The following is a 24216-nucleotide window of genomic DNA, read 5'->3' on the forward strand; positions in this document are numbered from 1 at the left end:
CACTGTAACATTTTGTATTGTGCACGTGGATTCAAATTATGACGATCATAAATTGGACGTAGCGCTTTTAAAGTTAAGGCCATTGACTCCGAATTTCGGTAGTAAATTTTGATAATTTCGACTCGTTGTTGGATCGTATATCTTTCCATGATGAAAGGGCTAACCTTACTGCAGAAAGTGTCAAAAGAGCGGAGAAAATATGGCATTGTTTGATGTTCCTATTGGTCCACTTTTGTTGCTCCCTATTGAAAACCCTATGCATGACTCGATGAATCCACTAAATATGTTCATGTAACCCTCGAGTACTCACCCGTCCCGTCTTTAGAAATAAAATAGTAAATTACTAGGCTTAGATGTTTTTTTTGGCAATCGCTTAGGTTTAATCTTCCAACTTTTGAAGGCAAAATATCAAAAATATATGCGTACATTTGTAATTCGACATATACATATAAAAATTTTACTAAATAATAAATATATATATTGTATATTTGTATATATGTAAATGGCGCTCTTGGGTCACATATGCAAGCCTAAAACATATTCACATATCGATTATCTATATGTTCTATCCGATTTTTCCACGTTTATATGTGAGTCTCAATATTCTACCGACACACATACAACAACACTTGCTGTGCGTTGGCAACGCGTTTTCACCGTTATAACTACAATATTATTCGTTTGTGTGAGTGTGCGTACGTGTGTGTGCAAATACGTGCAACTCTGCTCAGTTGGGCTTTTTTAAATTTCCCACATTTTTTTCCCGGAAACGAACGTACATAGTTCTAAAAAATGCTTGAAAAAATATGAAAACAAAAAACGAAAAAAATTTAAAAAAGCCAACTCTTGCATATAAACTTATGTTTACCAAAAAAAAAAATTATTTTGTTGCTTAATTTTTTCGTCTGTTTCAATAAATAAATAGGAATAATAATTTTGAAAAGGAAAAAATTTTCACTGCGTATATTGGTCACTGCGTATTTTAGCCATTGCTTCCGCTTCATTTGAAAACTGCAAGGCGCGACGACGATTTTCCAAAGCGATATCTTCACGCATTTTCTGCTCGGCTTCCAAGTGCATTTTCTGTTCGAGCCGACGCAAGTTCATCGACTCCTGCAGCGACGAAGACAAAATACACACACAAAACCAAAAATACGAGTGAGAAACGAAGTATATACAATCATTATGCCGCTTCAGTAAGTACAACAAAGACAAGCAATGAAATTTTCCGAACTCACCTCGGTTAGAAAATACAGCTCCTCCATGCAATTCTTATGCTTGTTCATAAAGCTCTGCTGACGGTGTGCTGCCGTCAGTTGATCGAACTCTTCGATCTCCTCGATTGCAGTGTTCATTTCGCTGGTGTCATAACCGGCGCCGCGCAGCGTCTGTTCGCGCATCTTGAGCAAAAGCTTTAAGTCTTGGAGCTTAAAGTAACTTTCCTCCTTGAAGCAGCCGGCTAATTTCTCGAGACCACCGCCGGGTATATGCGCACTGTATTCATTGGTGAAGTGACGATTGGCGCAAAAACTGCAAAAAGGAGCGTATAAGTAAATTAAAAAATTGTTTTACTTTTCTCGATGTCTGTGTATTTAGGGGGTGTGTACCTCGGAAAATTTTGTTGTGCACCCAAAAGGCCGCGTTTAATGATTCTCGCCAACATATTCTTTTTTTCTTAAAAAAATATATTTTTTCGTACTAAATTATTTGATTTCCAAAAAGTTTGTACAAATTTGATTTGACGTAAAGTACCAAGATTACTGTTGGAAGCCATGTAATGGGGGGTTTCATTTCTAGCACAGCATTTGTAAATGGATCAGTTCACAGTAGAAACAGACTGTCTATGGTGATCGGTATGTAATACAGTGAAGCCTAGTGAGTGTTGGCCATTACAAATGTTTTGAAAATAATTAAAAAAATAAAAAATTTTGTTAAAATGCTCCGCGTAGAATCCGGTCCGTAAAATACGCAATTCGATAAATCTAACTTTTTCTTACCTTATTCTAATATAATGTACACTAAACTGAAGCTTTTATTTAGCAAGATTGGAATTATCCGATTAAGTTTGATTATGCTTAGTTTTTTCGATAACTTCTTGTCATTTTGAAAGCAGTTTCACTTTGTCTGTCCAGTCGCTGTCGATGTGTGTGGCCTGACGTTATCCTGATGAAACACAATTCCTCTCTTCTTGGCCGCTTTTAGGCGATTGTTTTCATCAGACGGTCCTATTGCTGACAATACAGATCAAAATTAAGTGTTGGTCTGTAGGTGGAGACCATAGTAGATGATTCCTGGTCTATTCTATCAAACGCTCACCAAATCCTTGCTGACAGTCAAACCTGGCTTTGCTACCGTTTCAACCGACTCACTGCAATTCGACCACGATTGTTTTCGGTAGACGCTGTCGTAAGTGATCCACTTTTCATCCCCTGTGAACATTCGCCTCTGAAATTGATCGAATTTGTAGCGGTTATGTATCGATTCTCAGATGGAAATTAGCTCCATTAGATTTTTTGCGTTCAATCGTGTGACATCCATACATCGAGCTTCTTTTTATATGCAGCCTTATTTAAATTATACCAAACAGCTTTGTTAACGCCACTGTTGACAGTCATAACTTCGAAGTCATAGATAGTTTCGTTTATTTTGGAACAAGCATTAACCCCACCAACAGCGTCAGCCTCGAAATCCAATGCAGAATAACTTTTTCGAATAGATGCTACTTCAGAATGAGTAGGTAATTGAGAAGTAAAGTCCTCTCTCGACAGACAAAGACCAAACTCTACAAGTCACTCGTCGTGCAAAGGGATGGACGATGACAACATCTGATGAGTCGGCGTTATGAGTTTCCGAGAGAAAGGTTCTGCGGTCCTTTGCGTATTGACAACGACGAATACCGCAGTCGATGGAATGATGAGCTGTTCGAGATATACGACGGCATTGACATAGTTCAGCGAATTAAGAGAGAGTTGTTACGCTGGCTAAATCATGTCGTCCGAATGGATTAAAATACTACAGCTCAGAGAGTATTCAACGTAGTACCCGCCGGGGGAAGCAGAGGAAGAGGAAGATTTCCACTTCGTTGGAAAGACCAAGTACAGAAGAATCTGGCTACATTTGGAATCTTCAATTAGCACCGAAAAGCGAATAGGAAGAACGACTGGGGCGCTGTTGCAAACTCGGGGCTATAACCGCTTAAGCTGGGTCTATAAATAAAGAAGAAGAAAGAAATATAGATTCGACCTTTTTTCTTTACTCGTAAACGTCGACAACGTCTTTTCTATTCCTATATCAAAGTTTCTAGTTGCTTTCAGCTTTCCTAGAGGAAGCTAGAGGTATCATGGTAGAAGATTTTGTTTGGACTACAAATAATCTAAAACGTCGATCCTTGTAAAAACTGTGTGAGATATTAGAAAGGTGATTATCATTTCTAGTGAGTGACTTCAAAGATAAAATTATATCGGACCTTACAGTTGAGTTTTTGAAAAACTAGGAATATGCTTCCTTTGTAAATGTATTTTGGGCTCCTTTTTTCTAATGATATCTGATATCTACGATACCATCATCAACGAGAAGTGAAGAAATAAGTCAGCTTGGCTGATGTTATCTTACTTAGTTTTCACCACAACTCCACAATTTTTCCACTTCCTAACGGTACCGGTATTTTTTAGTTTATACCTAAGCCAGCTGTTTAATAAAACTTTCTAAAATACAGTCCACACTACCATTTACAGCCCTTTCCTTATCAGATCTTTGCTCTCATTAGCCCACTGCTTCACTGTACTCTTCCCCTTCCAAACGTTTTGGATTAAAAATCGAGCACTATTTTCGAAATTCGTTGTACTACTGTCGATTTACGTAGACTAAAAATAAGTTTGATGTTTTCCTTTTCGTTTTTATCTCACCAAAATTGATTTGTCAAATAAATTTTTGTCCAAAACAGCAACTTCTGAGCCATATAAATTCCAACTATTACTGCAAATGTTTCTTACCAGAATGGTCAGCGGTTTTATTTGCTCCAAAAACTCCAAGTAATCAAAATTGTCACGTAGTTAAGCGTCTTCTGTCGCCCTAACGGAATGGCAGCTAAAATCAGCTGATTTATATATTGTTCTACTAATAAATGACGATTCTTTTATTTTACAGCAAAAATGCAAACAATTCAAACCATCAGCAACACCAACAACATGGGTCTACACAACCGCAAGGTCAACACGCAAAATCGCCGAAATTACGTAAGAAGTCGGAGAAAGGAAAGCGTTCATTGTCGAAAACCGATTCGAAGAAGTCCATATCCGATTTGTTGAAGACGCAAGGCAAAGAGACGGTGGAAAGACCCAGCAATAGCAGCTGTTGTAACAGCAATTACAATAACGGTAGTAGTACCGGCAACGCCCACAAGGAGGCACCTAGTACTTCAAAGTCAACTATGAAACCGCCAACCAAAGTGAAATCGGGTAGTTGGAAGCGTTCGGAAAAACAAATATCCAGTTATAATGGCATTTCCGCTACCGGCAAGAAATCGAAGTCGCTACGTAAGCGTTCACCCACATGGTTGAAATTCCCCAACACACCGGTGAAGATTGCCGAAAAGGTGACTTATGTGAGTACTGCCGATTCTACATCAGTTTGCCGGCCAGGCACGCTCTATTCGGATGTGCTCTTCGGCGCCGGTTCCTCCTGCCTGGTGAAAATCAAAACACTCACACCACGACGCACCGCGAATACTGCACAGAAGAAGCTCACAAAAGCGCTGCTAAAGTGCAATGGTAATGAGAATGAAGCCGCTTCAGCTAGTGAAACTGAGACGGATCGTGAACACTTTCCCAGTCTAAATGGTGGCGCAGCGTCAGCTTCCACAAGTGCGGGTGCCACTACGGTCACACCACCAGATGGCAGTCCTCGAAAGAGTAACACACCGCTTTCGGCGGCCGGTTCACCTATGTCTACGACGACAACATCGAAATCGACGGTCACCAGCACAACGAACGCTAGCAAGTCGGCGCTCAACGATCCGGCATTGCCGCTAGTAGTCACACTGCCCAAATGTGATGATGACGCCGATGTTGTAATACTCTCCGAAGCGAATGGTGTTGGTGGCGCTATTGAGAATGGTTTCAATGATGTTTCGTATGGCAACTACTTGGAGCAACATTTCAAGCAAATGAACGGCACCGCTGCTACAGTGGTGGGGCCAAAGACTATGGTTACAAATATAAGTGTTGCGGGGAATGACACATGGGAAGCCACAAATCTAGACGCTAGCACAGTCGTACAGGCAGATGTGGCCCTAAGTGGCTGCCTTCCACAGATTGTCACAAAACCCTTTACCATCGATATACCGCAGTGGAACTTTCTGGATGCAGATGTCAGCACTACGGACTTCCTATATCAAGACGAACACTATCTAAAGGCGGAAAAAATGGCATTATCGGGTCTGAAGTTAGCATTGGGCAATGGTAGCTCTAATCCGCAGCAAGCCAAGTTCAAATTTTGAGTAAAAATAGCAATACTTGTTATAATTTTATTTAGTCTTAACATTTTTATAATAAATAATAATATAAATGTGTAGAAACTTCTTTACGTAGAAAGCGCTTTAGCGTAGAAAGCGCTTACGCGGTTATAGCCGGGTAGCTTGATGAATTTTCTTATCTATTATAGTACTACAGATAACCATATTTCGGGCCCTGGCGGAGTCGATTAGCTTCCACTCATTCGACGATGTTTCCTCATGGATGCTGAATTTCCCAACCGTTGTGCCAAAGATGCCTTCTTTGCCCGTCTCGACGTTGAAGTCGCCAAGTACGATTTAGACATCGTGGCGGGGGCAGCTCTCATACGTGCTCTCCAATCGCTTATAGAAGGCATCTTTGGTCACATCGTCTTTCTCTTCCTTCGGGGCGTGGGCGCAAATCAGTGATATGTTAAAGAACTTCGCATTGATGTGGATTGTGGCTAGAAGTTCGTCCACCGGGGTGAATGCCAGGACTCGGCGACAGAGTCTCTCTCCCACCACGAATCCCACACCGAATTTGCGCTCCTTTATATGGCCACTGTAGTAAATGCCACCTATCCGTCTCAGTCCTTGTCCTATCCATCGCACTTCTTGGACGGCGTTCATGTCAGCCTTTATTTTCACTTTGTCTCGTCGTATCGTCTTCTCGCTTTAACTCACCTTCAAACGGATGTTTTTTTGGCTACCCAGAGGATACTTGGTCTAAGACCGGAAGTCGTGAGCTGCTTGGGCCACATGTAGAAGAGTCGTTTCTGGCCACTCCCAAGTGAATGACGCTCAGGGAACTTTCCTCACTTGCGTGAACTTCTTCACAAGGAGGATCCACTTTAAAGTTTAAAGGATGTTTAAGTTAATGGAAAATCAAGTTAGAACTTTATATTTTTAAATTTTTCTCTTTTTCAATGCTTCTGCTAAAAATTATTTATATTTTTTAGATTAATTTCTATTTCAAAGGGAATTCAAAACAAATTTTAACGGTTTTTTAAATTTTACAAAATTTATTAACGGTATAGTTTTCATTTCCCGTCGTTTCGACAACCCTGCTTCAAAGAACTGTGAAACTTGTTAGTATTCCCACTCAAATAACTTTTTATTCACAAACCCGCATACACACTCAGTGCGCCTACTCTACACTCTCTCTCTCTCAACCGCTCTCTCACTACCAGCGCACACAAGCACAACTGCAAATGCAAATGATAGGGAAATTCCAGAGTCCACAATGCAACTGAGCGGGCTGGAAATGCAATTAACAGAGAAAAGGCAACGCGTAGCAAAGCATAGAACATGATAAAGAGCGAGAATGTGTGAGTGCGAACAAATGGCGAGCGGCTCCGGCAGTGGCGGCCATCGGAAATTCTGGTATAACGCAGTCAGCAGTAGTTGAACGCGTTGAGTGCTTGCGACATTTAGACGTGGTGCGGTCGTATCGAGAAATTGTGCGCGGAACAAACGCACCGAGTAATAATAATAAAATAGCTAACACAAGACTACCGAGCAGAAAAATTGTAGAAAAGGTAAAAAAATAAACGTACAAAGCGAATAGAGCTGCAAAACGTGTGTGAAGTAAGCGTACTTATTTAGTAATAAAGAATATTGTGGCGAATAGCGTTTAATTTATATTAAAAAATATATAACGCAGTGTATGTGTGTATGTATGTAATTGCCGAATTACGCGAAAAACGAAAGGCATACTATTTGTAATAAACGAAGTGTGGAGTGCGCGGCGGAGCATCATTTGTGCGTGTGAGCAAATTTGTGTGTTGGCGTAGCGGCAGCAGCAGTCAATGTAGGCGCCGTCGCCACAATATATGTATATACACTGCGTAAATTCAATAATAGTTAATTTTTTTTACCGTCTGTGGCTTCTCTACCATTTTCATCCAGTGCCAGTGTCTTTTCATACAGTTTTAGTTTGGCTGTTTTGTGTTTTTTGCAATTCAGCTGGTGAGACCAAGTGAGCGAGTTGCCAGCTTGGTTTGATAAATGGCTAAATAAATCTCGCTTGAGCGCAAAGTGTTGTTGTATTGGAAAGTAAAAGAGATAATAATAGAAAAAAGAAGAATTAACTGTGTTTGGTGCTATAAATTTGTTGGCCAACTTTTTTGTTGGCTAAAGCTAAAATGCCGGTGATTAGCGCGCGCCTATGCGCCAAGACAGTGCAACAAATCAGTGGAATTTACTTGTTTGTGAATGAACGAGCGCCTACCGCCTAGTGCATCGTCTCAGCTCGCGCGTTTCGACCTACTCATTTGCATGGCTTGAGTGCAACGAAACGCCAACGCGCTCAGCATTTGTAACGCCATACGCCTCCACAGCGCCATAATATATCTATATACATATATGTACAATATATTTAAAGAAAAAAGTGTAACAGCGCGTCTGCAAGTGCTCCACTGTAGGCGGTAAATCGTACGGGTCGTTTGGTCGGTCGGGTGCCAACAACAACATTGCCATTGTAAAGTGCAGTCATATGCAATGTCTCAAAATGGCTGCATACAAAAAGAAAAGTGTTGTTCGAAGTTTAATTTTGCCATGAAGCAGCAGCAGCGCTAGCAATGGGAATTAATTAATTAATAAATATGCTCAATTGTCGAGTGCGTGCGTGCGTCGCGTTGTGTTGTGTTATTCATGTCAATTTATTGTATTTTATTTCTTTGTTTAAGCGCATTCGTGTGTGTTTTCATTTTATATATTCCAAGTTTTTGTTTTTTTCTGTCTGAGGGGTGTTGTGCGTGCGCGTGTCTATGTCAACTCCGCAGAGGCTGTGTACCTACGTCGATAACGAAATATGCGTATACTGCGCGTTGTCGCATACCGTTGCGTCCCACTCCATACTCCGCCTTTCCTTACGTGTGCGCCCTAACGTAGACCCGTTGCTTATTGACTTTGTTTTATTATTATATTCAAGCTTTGATTTTTTTTTGACCTATTCGTGTGTATAATACGGTGTTGTCGTTATAAAAATCCTCGCCGCTGTAAATATTAACGTTATTATTTTGAACGTAAACATCGCTGCCGCCTATGCGCTCTTGCGCAGCTTCCGCCGCCGTTGTAGACAATAACTTCATAAGCTAAACAAGCAATTTTTCAACTTTTTTTTTATTTATTTATTATTATTTTTTATTTTAACGCATTTAAACTTTTGGCGCTTTCTCATTTCCTTTGGCGCATATTTATCCAATTCGGCTAAGCGGCGGCCGCTTGTGCTATCGTAATCATCACCATCATCAACTTCAAGTTCTCCAACGCGTTTTGTTCTGTTTTATATCAAGTTATATATGTATGTATGTATTTAGGTTCATAGTTGTCTGCTATGCTTGCACCCTGCCCTCCGGTGGCTTTAACTTCACTTAGCCGCGTCCACTACAGCGACTGACTACGCCGATAAGTTCGTTGCTTCGTCGATTTTTTGTTTGTGTTTTCTTACTGAGAAATTTTCAATGTTTTTCTTTTCGACTTCATGGCAGCGGCGGCAGCACGTACACTTATGTACTATGTGTGTATTTATGCTGGCCACTTTGATGTTTGCCGACCTGTTCCGTCCATGTTTGCCAGCCTTCCTGCTGATGGTTTAATTTTCGTATATTGTTTTTATTACATTTAATGAAAAGGGGCCACAACACGCAACCTTTCGATACGTTTATGCGGCAAACGCGTAGGCATGGTGGATAACCGGTAGTCGGTGGCTATTTTTTTTATTGGTTGAGTATGCGAAGTTTCGTACGGTAGTCGGTCGTAAGCAATTTGTTATGGTATAAAAATATGAAATGAAAGAAAATAAAAAAAAAATCGTTTGAAAAAATTTAAAATATTTATATTAGTAAAATTTTAAATTTCGTACGCGCAAAATTAAAAAAAAAAGTAATAATAAAATTTTAAAATTAAAAAATGTTGAAAAATTAAAAAGGTTCGCGCGCATTAAATAAATTTAGAAATGTGCAAATTCAGTGTTTATTGCAATAAGTGTTTGTGAAAATTCATTTAAATTCCTTTTTGTCTCCCTCAGCTATTCAAAAATATTTTCAGGCGCTGAAAATAAATTTGAAAGCAAATTAATCTCTGGGATTTAATTCCTCTTTTATCACTGCGTTTTTTGTACGTCGTTTGAAAAATATCATAAAATTTATTCCCAAACGTTATCAACGTATCAAGCAAAATTAAAAACAAAACCAGCAACAACCATGTTTAATATCTACAAAAACGCATCGCCAACATCAACTACTTGGATAGCAACGTCATCGGCAACGTCGGGTTCGGAGATGACGGCAGGCAAACGGCGCGCGGCTGGTGGCATTTTAACCAGTCTCACGCCAACACATGTGACCACCAGCGGTAGCAGAAAATTTTTACTTGCCGTCGCGCTGTTTGTCCTGTTGGCCAGCGTTAATGGTGCTACTGATCAGGTGAGTTAGTTAAGGAATTTTTTTAATTAGTTTAGCATATTAAAGTTAATAGCACACTAAGTGCAACTGATGAGCTTATAAATTTGAATTATTTCAGGGTTCAGATATAGATGTCTGATTTGAGTATGTAACTAAATGAGGTGTAGTTAGAATGAAATCAGCTAATATGACATCTTATTATCTTAAACCATCAGTGAGATTATATCTAGATCTCAAAAATGTGTAATTTTTATTGCAACAAAACAATTTTCTCCTCAGACAAACATGCCAAAGCTTATTCCAATTATTCATACACTTGTAGTACTTAAGTCTGAGTTGGAATGAGTTTTAGTGCCTTTTTGGAGTTCCAATAGCTAGATTTTTTGACATTTTCGACGTTACATGTATGAACCCATATCTCGTCAGCAGTAATGGTTTGCTTTATGAATCTAGTGTGTTCATGTGTATATGTTTTCAATGTCGTTGACGACCTCTACTCGACGTAGTTTTAGCACGCTTCATACCAAAATTATTAACCAATCCATAAAATATGTTGAGATCCTGCACTATCTCTCTGATATCGACAGGATGATTTTCAAATACTGTTTCTTCAAAATTTTATATACTTACCGACGCATGAGGGAAGTTTTCGTTGATAACGAGCTTTACTGGATGCTTCGTGACACTAACTTTTCACTATACTCCCCAAAACACTTTCCACGAGTGATTCTGTGGAAACAGAAAACTCAAAGCAAAATAATTGATATTTTTAAATAAAAATCATCAGACCAACTTTTCGTGCTTAATTCTTCAGTTTGTGCTCGTAATTTAAATGGCCCAGTCCGGGTCAAATTTGATCATATATTATTTTTACAGCATATGCATTTGTTATGTATTTGGGTCTCACAATAAGCTGGTGTGCATTTCAGAAGTGAAGGCTTTTCGTTAAAACGACTATTATTACCCATTTCAAAACCAGTCTGTGGCTTGTAATATATATTTATTGAAACTGGACTAATAAATTTTGAAGTTTTCATACTGTTTGTACATATTTTCGTATTCTAAAAAACATATAAAACATATTTCTAGACAATTAAGAATTTATTTTCAAGCAATTCTTCTATAATCTTCCCCTCTCTTACTTTTTACGAAATGTCTTAAATATTTATAAGTTCTGTTTTGCTAAAACTTACTTAAAGTATGAATCTATAAAATATATATTGACAAAAAACAAAATTTTCACTTCCTTACATAGTCTTCACACGCTTATTTCATAACTCCCGAAAACAGCTGCATCAATTCATCAACACTTCAATAATCGAATATCAAAGCACACATTCACCACAAAATTATTTTCCAAGAACTCAATGCAAATAATAAATGAACCAAAAACAAATGGTTTAGCCCGCAGCGAAAGTTATGCTTATTCTGCAAATCGTCAGCGAGTTGCAACGAGACGTCGCTGAAAGGAGTAAATAATTAAAAGCAAAATTGCAAAATGCTGACAATTACGTGAATGGTTATTAAACGGTTATAAACCGCATTTAAACGGTACTTTGCGATCCGTCTGCATAGAAGAACATGTGAATGTGCAAAATATCCAAGAAAACAGCAAAATATACAAGTATGTGCACAAACGCGATGGAAGGCTTGGATGATGGGGAAACCGATGGAAAAACTGTAAATACCTGAAGAGAGCGGTGTGGACAGCTTATGGGCATATGACTATGGCCTCTTGAGCCAGTGAAAACACATTGCTCACACTACACTTCTCCCGCGCAAGTGTTTGTTTTTGCGCTGACGAATGTCTATCCAACAACTGCATTGCCGATATGTAGGCAGACGTCGGCTCGTTAAATGCAGTAGTTGTCCATGTGCGCAGTCAAAAAAGACATAGGCACTGACATACATACATACATATAAGAAAAGTAAAAAAAACCTTGCGAAATCGTCACAATCTTCGCACAATAAGGAAATGGAGTTTCACTTGGCTGCTACAATGTTTGCTGCCGCTGTTGTTGCTGTTGCTACTACAATAGTTCCTTCTACATACAATGTAACCAGTTCGACCATTACAAATGCTGTACTTTGTAGGTGCCGCTATTGTTGTTGTTGCTTTGCTGTTGCTGCGGTGGCTATTTGTTTACTAGTGCTTGTCTGACGGCGGTGCCATTCATTGCAATTGCCTGGCCCATTGTACGGACGTTATTGCCCGCTAGAGCCTCTATTCATCAGGGTTTGCCTTTATCAGTGGGTCGGTTGTTCAGTTTTGTTGCTGTATTAATACTTGCAACTACTAGTTTTGCACTGAACGCTTCAAAAAATGGTCACCTACTATACTCCCAAAGAGACCAGCACTATGCATAGAAGTATGGAAGTGGTATCGAATATTTAAGCACATTAACCATGCAACACCATAGTTTCAATACGGTCCTTTATGGGTTATGTGTGTTTTTTTTTTGGTATTTGTATTCTGTGTGCAGTCGTAGTTGTTGTTTGTCATTTCTATTTCATTTGTCTGGTGCCAGCTACTGACAACTGTCACTCCAGCAATTTGACGTTTGATGTATTATGGTTGTTGCAATTGACTGCATTCTTAGTAGTTGTTGTTTTCATTTTTACCAGCATTCATTGCGAATTTAATAGTTGTTGTATGAAAAGATTGTTCTGTGGAAAACCCAAAATTTTGTAGATTTTTTGTGTGGCGGTGGTTTAGTTATATGTATTTACAAGTATCGGAGGGTTTCTCTGTCACTTTTGTTGGGGAATGAGAGTTATTATTGTTCATTGAAGTGCCTATTTACAACACCAGAGTATGATGTCCGGCTTAGTATTGTTCTTTTAACATACCGCTTAAAGAGTTCCAGACATGTAATACCTACCTATGTAACTTTATTAACGGCATGACGAAGGATTAGAGCTAAAACTATATACATATTTTATTATTTTTGTACGACACTAGAACATAAATATGGATCCAGTAATAAGGCATGTTCTTAAAACAATTTAATGTTGATCTTCATAGGATTTTGTTCAATTAGGTAACAGCCTTTGGTTCAATACTTGCCATTGTTGATGATTTTCTTCTGGTTGAGTTGATTTTATGGTATGTAATCTTATGATCATTAAAGATAATCATAGATAAAGTACTTAAATTAGATAAAGTCACTGGCCGAACGGTTAAGTTACAGGGTATGTTTCAAGTTATTATATTTATAATTTTGGATTTTTCCTAGAAGATTTCCGGATACTTACGAATTGTTAATTGATTCTAGGAATTTCCAAAAAGTAAGAAAATAACTTCTTCATAAGGTTATCACTATAAAAAATTTAAATATGTTTTTGATTTCTCCTCAGCCGACATTTGAAGCTATGGCTATATGGTTTTGATGTCTGGTAACTGTGGGCAAAAAATAGTAATACTTTTTAATTTAAATTTCGCGGGAAAACCCATTCGTCGAACATTTTTTTTCCAAAGTTGATATGACTGTCAGTGACATCTGTGCCATCATAATAATCATTAATGTTTGGTATAAGCTTGTCTTTCTGAAGTACATAAAGTGCATTCGGCGATTTTTACGATTTTTACGAAAAGGCTTTCGGTGATAATTGTTTGTCCCGAGCAAGTGATTTTGATTGGTACAAATTATTCAAAGAGGGTCGAGAACGATGTGATGACGAACCACGTTTAGTACGGCCATCAAACTCAATTGATGATTACCACGTCAATAAAGAAAAATAAGGAATTGGTGCTTGAGAAACGACGATTAACAGTCAAAGATTTTACTGACATCGTTGAAATATCGGAAGGATCAGTGAGAATATTTTTGAAAGATCAATTGGGTCTAAGAAAAGTGAAAACACGATTGGTTCCTAAATCACACATTTTTTTAAATCATCGTCGCGTTAATGTAAGTATGTGAAACAATGCTTTCCGACTATCAAGACATCTTAAAATGTATAATTTCTTGCGATGAGTTTTTGATGTAAGCTTACAACCCGGAAACAGATAATAAATCGACCGAATATCGTAATAAAGGTGTACCGAAGCCAAAAAAAAAAAACACGTGAAAGCAAGTCAAAAATCAAAGTTGACAGTTTTCTTCAATTAGCGAAGTGTGGTGCACTCTGAATTTCTTTCCGACCGGAATTATGGTCTGACAACTCTTGGTATTTGCACAACGATAATGAACCGTGGCACACTGTATTGATTCTTCGTGAGTTTTTTCAAATTTTCAAGCAATATCGTGACTTCGGCCTATTCAGCAAACTCAAATGATCGCTCTTGGTTACCGTTTTGAGTCAATTGAAGTCATTAAGTTCCGGAAACTGACTTTAAACACTGTTTCGAAGATTGGAGTAAGCGTTAGCACAAGTGTATTGGAACCAAGAGGATTACTTTGAGGGGGACGACATAGGTTTCTCAGACAATTCTATTATTATTTTTTAAAGGGTGATTTTTTAAGAGCTTGATAACTTTTTTTTAAAAAAAACTCATAAAATTTGCAAAATCTCATCGGTTCTTTATTTGAAACGTTAGATTGGTTCATGACATTTACTTTTTGAAGATAATTTCATTTAAATGTTGACCGCGGCTGCGTCTTAGGTGGTCCATTCGGAAAGTCTAATTTTGGGCAACTTTTTCGAGCATTTCGGCCGGAATAGCCCGAATTTTTTCGGAAATGTTGTCTTCCAAAGCTGGAATAGTTGCTGGCTTATTTCTGTAGACTTTAGACTTGACGTAGCCCCACAAAAAATAGTCTAAAGGCGTTAAATCGCATGATCTTGGTGGCCAACTTACGGGTCCATTTCTTGAGATGAATTGTTGTCCGAAGTTTTCCCTCAAAATGGCCATAGAATCGCGAGCTGTGTGGCATGTAGCGCCATCTTGTTGAAACCACATGTCAACCAAGTTCAGTTCTTCCATTTTTGGCAACAAAAAGTTTGTTAGCATCGAACGATAGCGATCGCCATTCACCGTAACGTTGCGTCCAACAGCATCTTTGAAAAAATACGGTCCAATGATTCCACCAGCGTACAAACCACACCAAACAGTGCATTTTTCGGGATGCATGGGCAGTTCTTGAACGGCTTCTGGTTGCTCTTCACCCCAAATGCGGCAATTTTGCTTATTTACGTAGCCATTCAACCAGAAATGAGCCTCATCGCTGAATAAAATTTGTCGATAAAAAAGCGGATTACGGAACACTGATTTTGGTAATAAAATTCAATGATTTGCAAGCGTTGCTCGTTAGTAAGTCTATTCATGATGAAATGTCAAAGCATACTGAGCATCTTTCTCTTTGACACCATGTCTGAAATCCCACGTGATCTGTCAAATACTAATGCATGAAAATCCTAACCTCAAAAAAATCACCCGTTATAAGCTATGAAAGGTAGTAAGTTTGCCTTAGTTCTGATAAATATTCAAATTTATACTCATATGGCTACACTGCATTCTCCTTCTGTGCAAAAACATTGCAAAGAGCAACTTATAAACAGTTAACTTATCAACTTTTTGGATGACTTCAACAACTTGGGGAAGCTCTTAAAATTATTATTTTCTATTTAAAATATACACATTTTCGCTTAATTTTCTTTTTAACTGCTAAATGTAATTTGCGAGCCAATGCACTAAGTTTGCAAGCAATAAATTCCACAAACACGGAGCCCACACGCGGCAAACACAAATGACTTCACTGACTCAGCCTCAATGGCAACGGCGACGTCGACGGCAGCCAGCGTCAATAAAAGGCAATCAAGGCAGATACACGTAGGAAGCGGTTATGCTGTCACGCTCTAACCCAGGCGAAGTGAACGGTTAAAAACAGCTATTGGAAACGGATGTGATTTCCATGTTTTGAAAGCGACGGCAGCGGGCGGCAATGCCAACACAAGCGAGGCAGGAAAGAGCAATGTTGCATTCGTCGAGTGATATGCGTTAAACGTTGTTATTGTTTTTGTATTTTTTTTTTGGTTATGGCAAACTGAATGCACATGTTTTGTATACAAATGAAGGCAGTAAGCAGCAGAATTAGAATAGAAAAGCGTACAAAAGCGAATGAGCGAATAAAAGTGTGCTTGAAGTGTGGACAGAAGTTAACGATATGAATAAGAAGAAGCAGCAGAAGAAGAAGAAGTAAATCCAATCAGCTTGGAAGTATAGCACAAGATAATGTAGCGAATGCTCAACTCCGAGAGAGTGATAGCGTGAGAGTGCCAGGTAGATTTGGAAGGTAACTCAATGGAAGTGCAAGAGAGCATAATGAAGTAAAATGAGAAACTGAAGTTATTGAAGAGCAATATTTGTAGCTGAAGAAGAGGATGTAAAAGAAGCGTGAAAAAAGCGAAGGCGTAAGCGGGGTGTTTATTTGGTGTTGTGTTTGTTGGGTAAAAACAGCAGAGTGCCTGCTGGAGTTTTAAGGGCGACGAAGTTGTTGACAAAAGATATAAATGAAAATAAAAACTGAAGTTACTGACATCGGGAGAGTATGTATGTGCGTGTGGCATAGAATGATGAAAAAGTGATATAAAAACGGCAAAGGTCTAAGCTAAATATAAAACCAGAAGAGCAGAAGAGAAAATAAAAAACGAAATGAAAACATGAAAAGGAAAATTGTCGAGAGCGCGTTAATGTATGGGCCGGAGCAGCTCGCAAAGCCAAGAATACACTCGTAATTATAACGGGTGATTTTTTTGAGGTTAGGATTTTCATGCATTAGTATTTGACAGATCACGTGGGATTTCAGACATGGTGTCAAAGAGAAAGATGCTCAGTATGCTTTGACATTTCATCATGAATAGACTTACTAACGAGCAACGCTTGCAAATCATTGAATTTTATTACCAAAATCAGTGTTCGGTTCGAAATGTGTTTATCGACAAATTTTGTTCAGCGATGAGGCTCATTTCTGGTTGAATGGCTACGTAAATAAGCAAAATTGCCGCATTTGGGGTGAAGAGCAACCAGAAGCCGTTCAAGAACTGCCCATGCATCCCGAAAAGTGCACTGTTTGGTGTGGTTTGTACGCTGGTGGAATCATTGGACCGTATTTTTTCAAAGATGCTGTTGGACGCAACGTTACGGTGAATGGCGATCGCTATCGTTCGATGCTAACAAACTTTTTGTTGCCAAAAATGGAAGAACTGAACTTGGTTGACATGTGGTTTCAACAAGATGGCGCTACATGCCACACAGCTCGCGATTCTATGGCCATTTTGAGGGAAAACTTCGGACAACAATTCATCTCAAGAAATGGACCCGTAAGTTGGCCACCAAGATCATGCGATTTAACGCCTTTAGACTATTTTTTGTGGGGCTACGTCAAGTCTAAAGTCTACAGAAATAAGCCAGCAACTATTCCAGCTTTGGAAGACAACATTTCCGAAGAAATTCGGGCTATTCCGGCCGAAATGCTCGAAAAAGTTGCCCAAAATTGGACTTTCCGAATGGACCACCTAAGACGCAGCCGCGGTCAACATTTAAATGAAATTATCTTCAAAAAGTAAATGTCATGAACCAATCTAACGTTTCAAATAAAGAACCGATGAGATTTTGCAAATTTTATGCGTTTTTTTTTTTAAAAAAGTTATCAAGCTCTTAAAAAATCACCCTTTAGTAGCAGCAGCGTGAAAAAAACACGCTAGACAGTTACAACAAACACGCTAGCGTTCATAGGTATTCGAGCAAAAAACGCTCGCTCGCCTAGGTACAACAACAAGAACTAATGACACAAGAGGTGAGACACCAGTGTTTAGGACGTTAGTAATGGCATGCGTGTGCGTCGACTGCGACGTCAACTGTGGCAGCTACGCATAAACAGCGCCAGTGACCGCGCTGCATGTGCAACGGCCACAATGCCGCATATGGTGAAGCAAGGAGGGTAGAGCAGCGTAACGCAATGTGTCAATACGGCGACATCAATGCGCTGTTGCCATATTTCAATTTTTGTGGCTTGTCATCTGCGGTATCTACGTCGGCGCATCCGCTGTATCTGCTGCCTGCTTACTGTCTATTGCTCGCTGGCTGCATGGTTAATAGTTTGTTGTTGTAGTTGTTTGTTTGGGTATTTTTTCATGTCTGCACTATGCGTACATTTGAGTTTATGGGTTTTTTCTGCGTTGTGTAAGAGTATGTGTGTGTTCGCTTAATTTTGTGCGACAGCGTGCTGGTCGCCTGTCTTTGGTTTGTGTGTTGTTGTTGCGCGGCGTTTTGGAATTTTCTGTTTTTGTTTATATTTCGCAGCAAGTTTTTTTTCTTTTGGTTCCATTTTATTTCTGTATTTGTTTACTTCAGTTGCGGGTATGCGCGCATTTTGACATTTCGCTTCGGGGAAAATTAATAATAACCAAATTTATGAATCGTTTAGTTTCTGGTGCACTGTGCCTTTGTTTGTTTGTATGTATTTCAGTATCAATAAAATTTTCTGAAATATTTTTTTGTTTGATATTTCACAGATGCATTTAAATAATAAGTCAAATGCTAGATTCGTTACTTTTTTTTATAAATATACCTTTATGTACATACATTAGAGCGGGTTGGCTTAAAGGGAGCCACAAACAAATCGCGTATGCGGGAAATGTTCTACGGATTATTCTAAACAACTTTGCGTAAGAGATTATAGACCTTACGCGGGTTTCGAGGCAGCGATTTTTAAGGTGAAGTTTAAAAAATCTGAAAAATCGATTGTAAGGGAGCTAAGTTAAGACGTAGTGAAACGAGCAACCAAGACGATGAACGCAATGTACTCCCAAAGGAGGTTGTTACCGACGAAAACACTAAAAAAGTCCACTCAAAAATTTTGGATTACGGTAAAGGAAAGATATTCGAGATAGCAGGCACACTAAAGATATCAACTGACTGTATGCATTATATCATTCTCTAATTTTGGGTATGAGACAGAACTGAGTAAAGTGGGTGCCTTCCGAGCTCACTTGTGACTAAAAACTACAAGATTCGGAGCAGTGTTTGGAGTTGCTCAAGCGTAATAAATTCGAGTTTTTGTTTTGATATTTGACAATGGTTGAAACATCGCTCCACCATTTCATTCCGAAGTCCAATCGCCACTCTTCCGAATGGACTGCATACGATGAACTCGCTCGAAAGCTTGGAAAAACTCAACAGTCGGCTAGAAAAGATGTGGCGTCCGTATTTTGGGATACACGTGGCATAATTTTTTTTAACAACCTTGAACCTTGATAAAGTGAAAGATGATAAACAGCGAAACAGCTGCAACAACGAACACATAAAATGACAAAATCCCCGAAAAACGTTTGCCTTTGAAGAAATCTGTATAATAAGACAATGACCGCGTCACATATCAGTGAAAAGGACTCTCCACATCTGACCCTCAGCGACTATTTGTTGTTCTCAGATCTTAAAAGAATGCTCGCTGGGAAGAAATTTTCGTCGAATAAAGACGTGACCGCAAAAACTGAGACCTATTTTGAAATAAAACACAAATTGTACTAGAAAGATGGTATTGAAAAATTGGAAGGTCGCTATAATATGGATAACACCATTCAAACAAACTATGATGAATTAAAAAAAAACGAATTTTACCAAAAAATGTGTTTTACTATGGTAGATCGGGGACTTTTCAATTGACCTGTTATGATTTGGACAAAATGTCGACCGCCACGGCACCATTTACATATATATCTCCACTTTTTTACACAAATTTTGTATGACCCGGTGTAGCATTTTGGCTGGAATTTCGCCTATAGTGCGCTGAATGCTGCCTTCTGTTCTTTTGGTTTAACATACCTCCAGAAAAAATAATCTAGAGGCGCTATTAGCATGATTTTCGCGGGCATTTGACTCAGCCATTTCTTGAAATTAACGTGTCGGCGAACATTGCACGCAATGTGTTCATGTTTAGACACGAAACATCAGACGGCGCACCGTCTTGTTGGAAATAGAGATCGTGCGGGTCGTTATCATCAAACCCCGGGGAAAAGTTCGGTGAACTTCGTGCTCTACCGCTTACGAATATGCTCTAACACAGTACAAAATTTTCCTGTGCCAGTGAAACAAAAAAGTGCATGTAGTGTCGAGAATAATGTTGCCGCTATCGCATCAATTGAGGACGACCCAAATCAGTCTCTCACACGTCGTTCTCAAGCGTTAGGCATCTCAAAGATCTTGGCCTACATCCTTACAAGTTCAAATGAACGCAAGAACTGAAGCCGCTTGACCACCAGAATCATCCTATGTTTGTGAATCGGGCTGAGTAACAACTTGAAAATGATCCGGTATTTCATTGAAAAATCATTTTCAGCGATGAGCAAAATATGCCGAAAAAATGACCGTTTGATTCGGTTTATGGATCGGCAGTATCATTGGGCCCTACTTATTGAAAACCATGTTTCGTGAACGTGTTATCTCACGAAATGGCCCAGTCAATTGGCCGCCTCGGACATGCGTTTTGACGCCGTTAGACTATTTCCTGTGTGGCAATGAATTTCATTGATATCTCAAACCTCTTATTGAAAAATCCATTATTTGATTAAATTTGACCTGGCTATTTTTTTGTCAGTCGGGCTCAAATTTGTTCAGCTTAGTATAGCAAGGTTCTTGCTCTGCATGTCACCTTATCTATTGCCGAGACTGTTGTGGCTTTCTTTCTACAGTTAATCTCCGTTTTAATTGCATGCTTCAAAGGGCACGATAATAAATATTTAGACATAAATTATGTTATATATTATATAATACCTACGCGCGCATATCTAGTCGATAAAACAACAGAGAAACATACATACTTATCAATATCAATCAATGACTTTTCTTTCTTTCCTCTTCCATTTTCTCCTACTTAAGCATGTAACCTCAAAGAAACCGTTGAGATATGAGATTACAACGCTGATAATCGAAAAATCGAAAATGACATCTTTTGATCAAACATGGAAATTGTATAAATTGATTTCAATTAGCTATTAGACACACACACTCTCCCATGAGTTCTAAAGTTTTCTCTTATATTTACAAACCTACATATTAGCAGATATATCAAAGCAGCCTTAGCATGTGAACAAACAAACAGAAGACAAAAGCCGATGAGCTGGCCAAGTTGACGGACACACTACTGGGAGTCGCTTTTGAGGCGCTGATTGGGCGGCAATATCGGAAATAGTAGAATAAAAGTCAAAAGTATAGTGCTAGCGAGGCGCCGAGGGACCCACACACATACATACGTATGAGTGAGAGCATAAATAAGAAGATGCCCACATGGAGTTGTTTACATACATACACATAAACATGTTGTGTGTATGTATATTAATAGGGATTTGTACCCGAACACGATTGTGTGGGTTTTTATATCCGATGCTTGCAACAGATTAGATGCGGCGAGGTTCTACACAAATATATACAACTGTATCTTTGTTGATGCTTTGCAATCACATTTTCTTGTTTATATTTTAAGCCTTTTTTGTTTGGCTTGTCTCCATTTCTACTCTTCCAACGATTGTTTTTTCCCATTACTACTTTTTTTTTCGTTTCTTCATTAATGACATGTAAACAAATGCGTTTGTTTAGTGCCAAAGACCCGAGCAATTTGAGTGGGCGGCGGTGAACTTAAGCCGTTGGCTGCCATGCTACAGCACCACAGGGGAATACCCATCCGCACAACAACAAGGCAATGACACGACTCGAGTAGCGTTGAGTTGAAAGTGAGTCGAGTGGAGTGAAGCCACACTAGAAAGGCGTCGAATATCAAGCAGCGGGCGATAGGCGCTGGACTCATACAAATACATACGTATCATGTATATATGAGATATGTATGTAGGCATGTGTGTCAGGGGGGCCGTTTGGCTAACTGGCAGCTGAGTTGGCTAATGTGGCATGTGCATTAAGAAGGCTAACTTGAAGAGACCATGCAACTTTAATGTTTTGATTTTCACTTCTTTGTACCGTTTTTATAAGCAATTGCTTAAGTATATATTGTATGTACATATATCTACCAATAACTGCAACTAAAATCTGCCTCATGTTTGGGTCACCATGCAGCATTGCTCATACATAGTTTGCCATTAACACATCACTTCACCAATTTAACAAAAACAAAAAAAAATCCCATAAAATATGCATTTTAAGTGCAATTCAAACATGTTTATTATATTTTGAACGTGTCGCCACTAGATTATGTTTAAATCGAAAAATGCCAACTCTCTGTCATTTCCGGTTTGTCTGTGTGACATTTGACATTCACATTCAGAGAATCGCCTTTGTATGCGCGCACGCACATGATACACACATATAAACATAGTGCGGTATGTAAACCTGACTTTGGTTAAAAGAGTGAGAGCGTGCCACACGCGTTTAAAAACATGTGTGGCATGTGAAAAAGTCATTAAAAATACTGAGAAGCAATTAAAATGTTGACAGCCGGCACAAATAGATTGAAAATGTGCGTTTTTGTATGCATAAATAAATCGTCTGCATTATCGAGTCTGTTTAAATAAGTGACATCTTTTCTGCCTCGTCTTCTTCTTATGCAATAATATTAGTTAGCATAATTCAAGCGCCTGACAGTTTTGAGTCACCGGAAGCTATTTTGTGTCGAAAATCTAGTAACAGAACTCGTTTTGAGGATTTTTGTAATCTACCTTGATGGCAATTTTGAAATCAGAGCTCATCGATTGGTTTTCACGTGGTTCCAAAACCGTCAGCTCTATATTACCGGTATGGACCCGAACTCTATCGGGGCATGAACTATCAACTCAGCTGCAAAATAGGTTGGGGAATGTTTTATGCTGTTAATAACGGACAACAAATATATATGTATGTAGGTTTCAAGCACTCATAGTCCGATCGCACGACAATCGGGTCTGCGTAACTGGAAAGGATTCGGATTTTTATCCGGTAAGGAAGCGTAAATAGTCATGTATTTCAGCTGACAGTCTAATTAAAACTCAAAAATTAAAAATTATATTAATTAAATTAAAAAAGTTAATTAAAGTTAACTAAAGTTACGTTAAGTTAAGTTAAGTCACGCTTAAGTCACTTAAGTTACGTTAAGTCAGTTAAAGTTATTTTAAATGTTCTTAAGTTACGTTATTGACATTTTATGTTAAATCACTTACGTTGATTACGTTAAGTCAGCTTAAGTTATGCTAAATGGGTTTTAAGATATGTTATTGACATTTTAAATTAAGTTGAGATATTTAAAGATAATTTAAACTCAGTTAAGTCTACTTAAGTATGTTAAATTGCCTTCAATAAAGTTAAGTCAAATTAAGTTAAGTCATAGTATTTTAAATAAAGTTGAACCAGTTGCAGAATTAATAAAGTCTAAGGTCAGTAAAGTTAAGTTACGTTAAGTTGGCTCAAGTTGCGATACTTTAAGTACATTTAAGTTACCTTAAGTCAATTCTAGTTAAGTTGCGTTAAGTCCACTTAAGTTACATTAAGTCAGGTTAAGTTAATTTAAGTTAAGTTACGCCAAAGGCATTTAAGTTGCGTTAAGTTAGCCTAAGTTATGTTAAATAAAGTAAATTACATGATAGCCATTTTAAGTTAAGCCATTTGAAGAAAAATTATATTAATTGAATATGAGATAACTTAACTTAGGTTACTTTTAGTTATGTCAACTTAAGTTATGTTACGTTAAGTCTGCTTAAGTTAAATTATGTTATTTTAAGTTAAGTTGAATAATTTGCAGAATTAATCAAATCTAAGATCAATTAAATAAAGTTAAATTGCGTTAAGTTGGCTTAAGTGACGGTACTTTAAGTACACTTAAGTAAATTCTAGTTAAGTTACGCTAATTCCATTTAAGTTACGTTAAGACAAGTTAAGTTACGTTATGTCAACTTAAGTTACGTTAAGTCAACTTAAGTTAAGTTATGGTAGTTTAAGTTAAGTTGCGACATTTGAAGAAAAATAATATTAATTTAATGTAAGATAAGTTAAGTAAAGTTAATTAACTTTACGTTACCATAACTTAAGTTACGCTAAGCTCAATTAAGTCTGGCTAAGTTGTGTTAAATAGCCTTAAGTTATGTCAATTCATAACTATTTAAATTAAGTTGAGTCATTTGAAGTTACATTGCAAGTTAATTATTTCCACTTAAAGTGAACCCTTAAAATAATTTAATATTTTCCAACTTCATTCAAGCAGCCAAATGCCATAGAAAACATATTAAAATTCCTTATTTCAAAATGAGTTCACTGTGCACAATATGTGTAAGCACATACATAAACGTGTGTGCCTGCGCGTGTATATGTAATAATTACAAATATTAATCCTTTACTCATGCAACCTCAGCCCTTTTGTTTACAAATGTTTATCGTGCCGAAATAAATCTCATTGGCAAGCA

The 24216-nt window shown here is 38.2% G+C and overlaps 4 protein-coding genes across 16 annotated transcripts in view; 2 read left to right on the plus strand and 2 right to left on the minus strand.

The window, feature by feature from the left end:
- LOC105229157 (ATPase inhibitor A, mitochondrial) overlaps positions 1–24216 on the minus strand; it is a 443346-nt gene that overhangs the window by 13360 nt on the left and 405770 nt on the right. The window lies entirely within an intron of this gene.
- LOC105229161 (uncharacterized) lies at positions 357–1778 on the minus strand. Its single transcript, XM_011209263.4, has 3 exons — positions 1608–1778; positions 1239–1530; positions 357–1113 (listed from the first exon to the last, which is right to left on the minus strand). Exons 1-3 carry the CDS (start codon positions 1661–1663, stop codon positions 955–957), a joined length of 507 nt encoding a protein of 168 aa, XP_011207565.1. The 5' UTR covers positions 1664–1778; the 3' UTR covers positions 357–954.
- On the plus strand, positions 3694–5569 carry LOC105229160 (ras guanine nucleotide exchange factor E). Its single transcript, XM_011209261.2, has 2 exons — positions 3694–4031; positions 4147–5569. Exons 1-2 carry the CDS (start codon positions 3982–3984, stop codon positions 5495–5497), a joined length of 1401 nt encoding a protein of 466 aa, XP_011207563.2. The 5' UTR covers positions 3694–3981; the 3' UTR covers positions 5498–5569.
- The window catches only part of LOC105229164 (syndecan), a 456640-nt gene continuing 439195 nt past the window's right edge, over positions 6772–24216 (plus strand). For 4 of the 8 annotated variants that reach the window (XM_011209267.4, XM_011209271.4, XM_011209273.4 and 1 more), the window contains exons 1-2: positions 6871–7029; positions 9522–9918. In XM_011209267.4, the coding sequence (XP_011207569.2) occupies positions 9697–9918 (222 nt within the window). In that variant the 5' untranslated portion in view covers positions 6871–7029; positions 9522–9696. Of the gene's footprint in view, positions 8110–9521; positions 9919–24216 lie in introns of all 8 variants that reach the window. The other 4 variants (XM_011209272.4, XM_049453459.1, XM_029551479.2 and 1 more) reach the window with 4 other exon arrangements.

The sequence above is a fragment of the Bactrocera dorsalis genome, chromosome 3 (genome assembly GCF_023373825.1).
Source record: "Bactrocera dorsalis isolate Fly_Bdor chromosome 3, ASM2337382v1, whole genome shotgun sequence".
Classification (NCBI taxonomy): domain Eukaryota; kingdom Metazoa; phylum Arthropoda; class Insecta; order Diptera; family Tephritidae; genus Bactrocera; species Bactrocera dorsalis.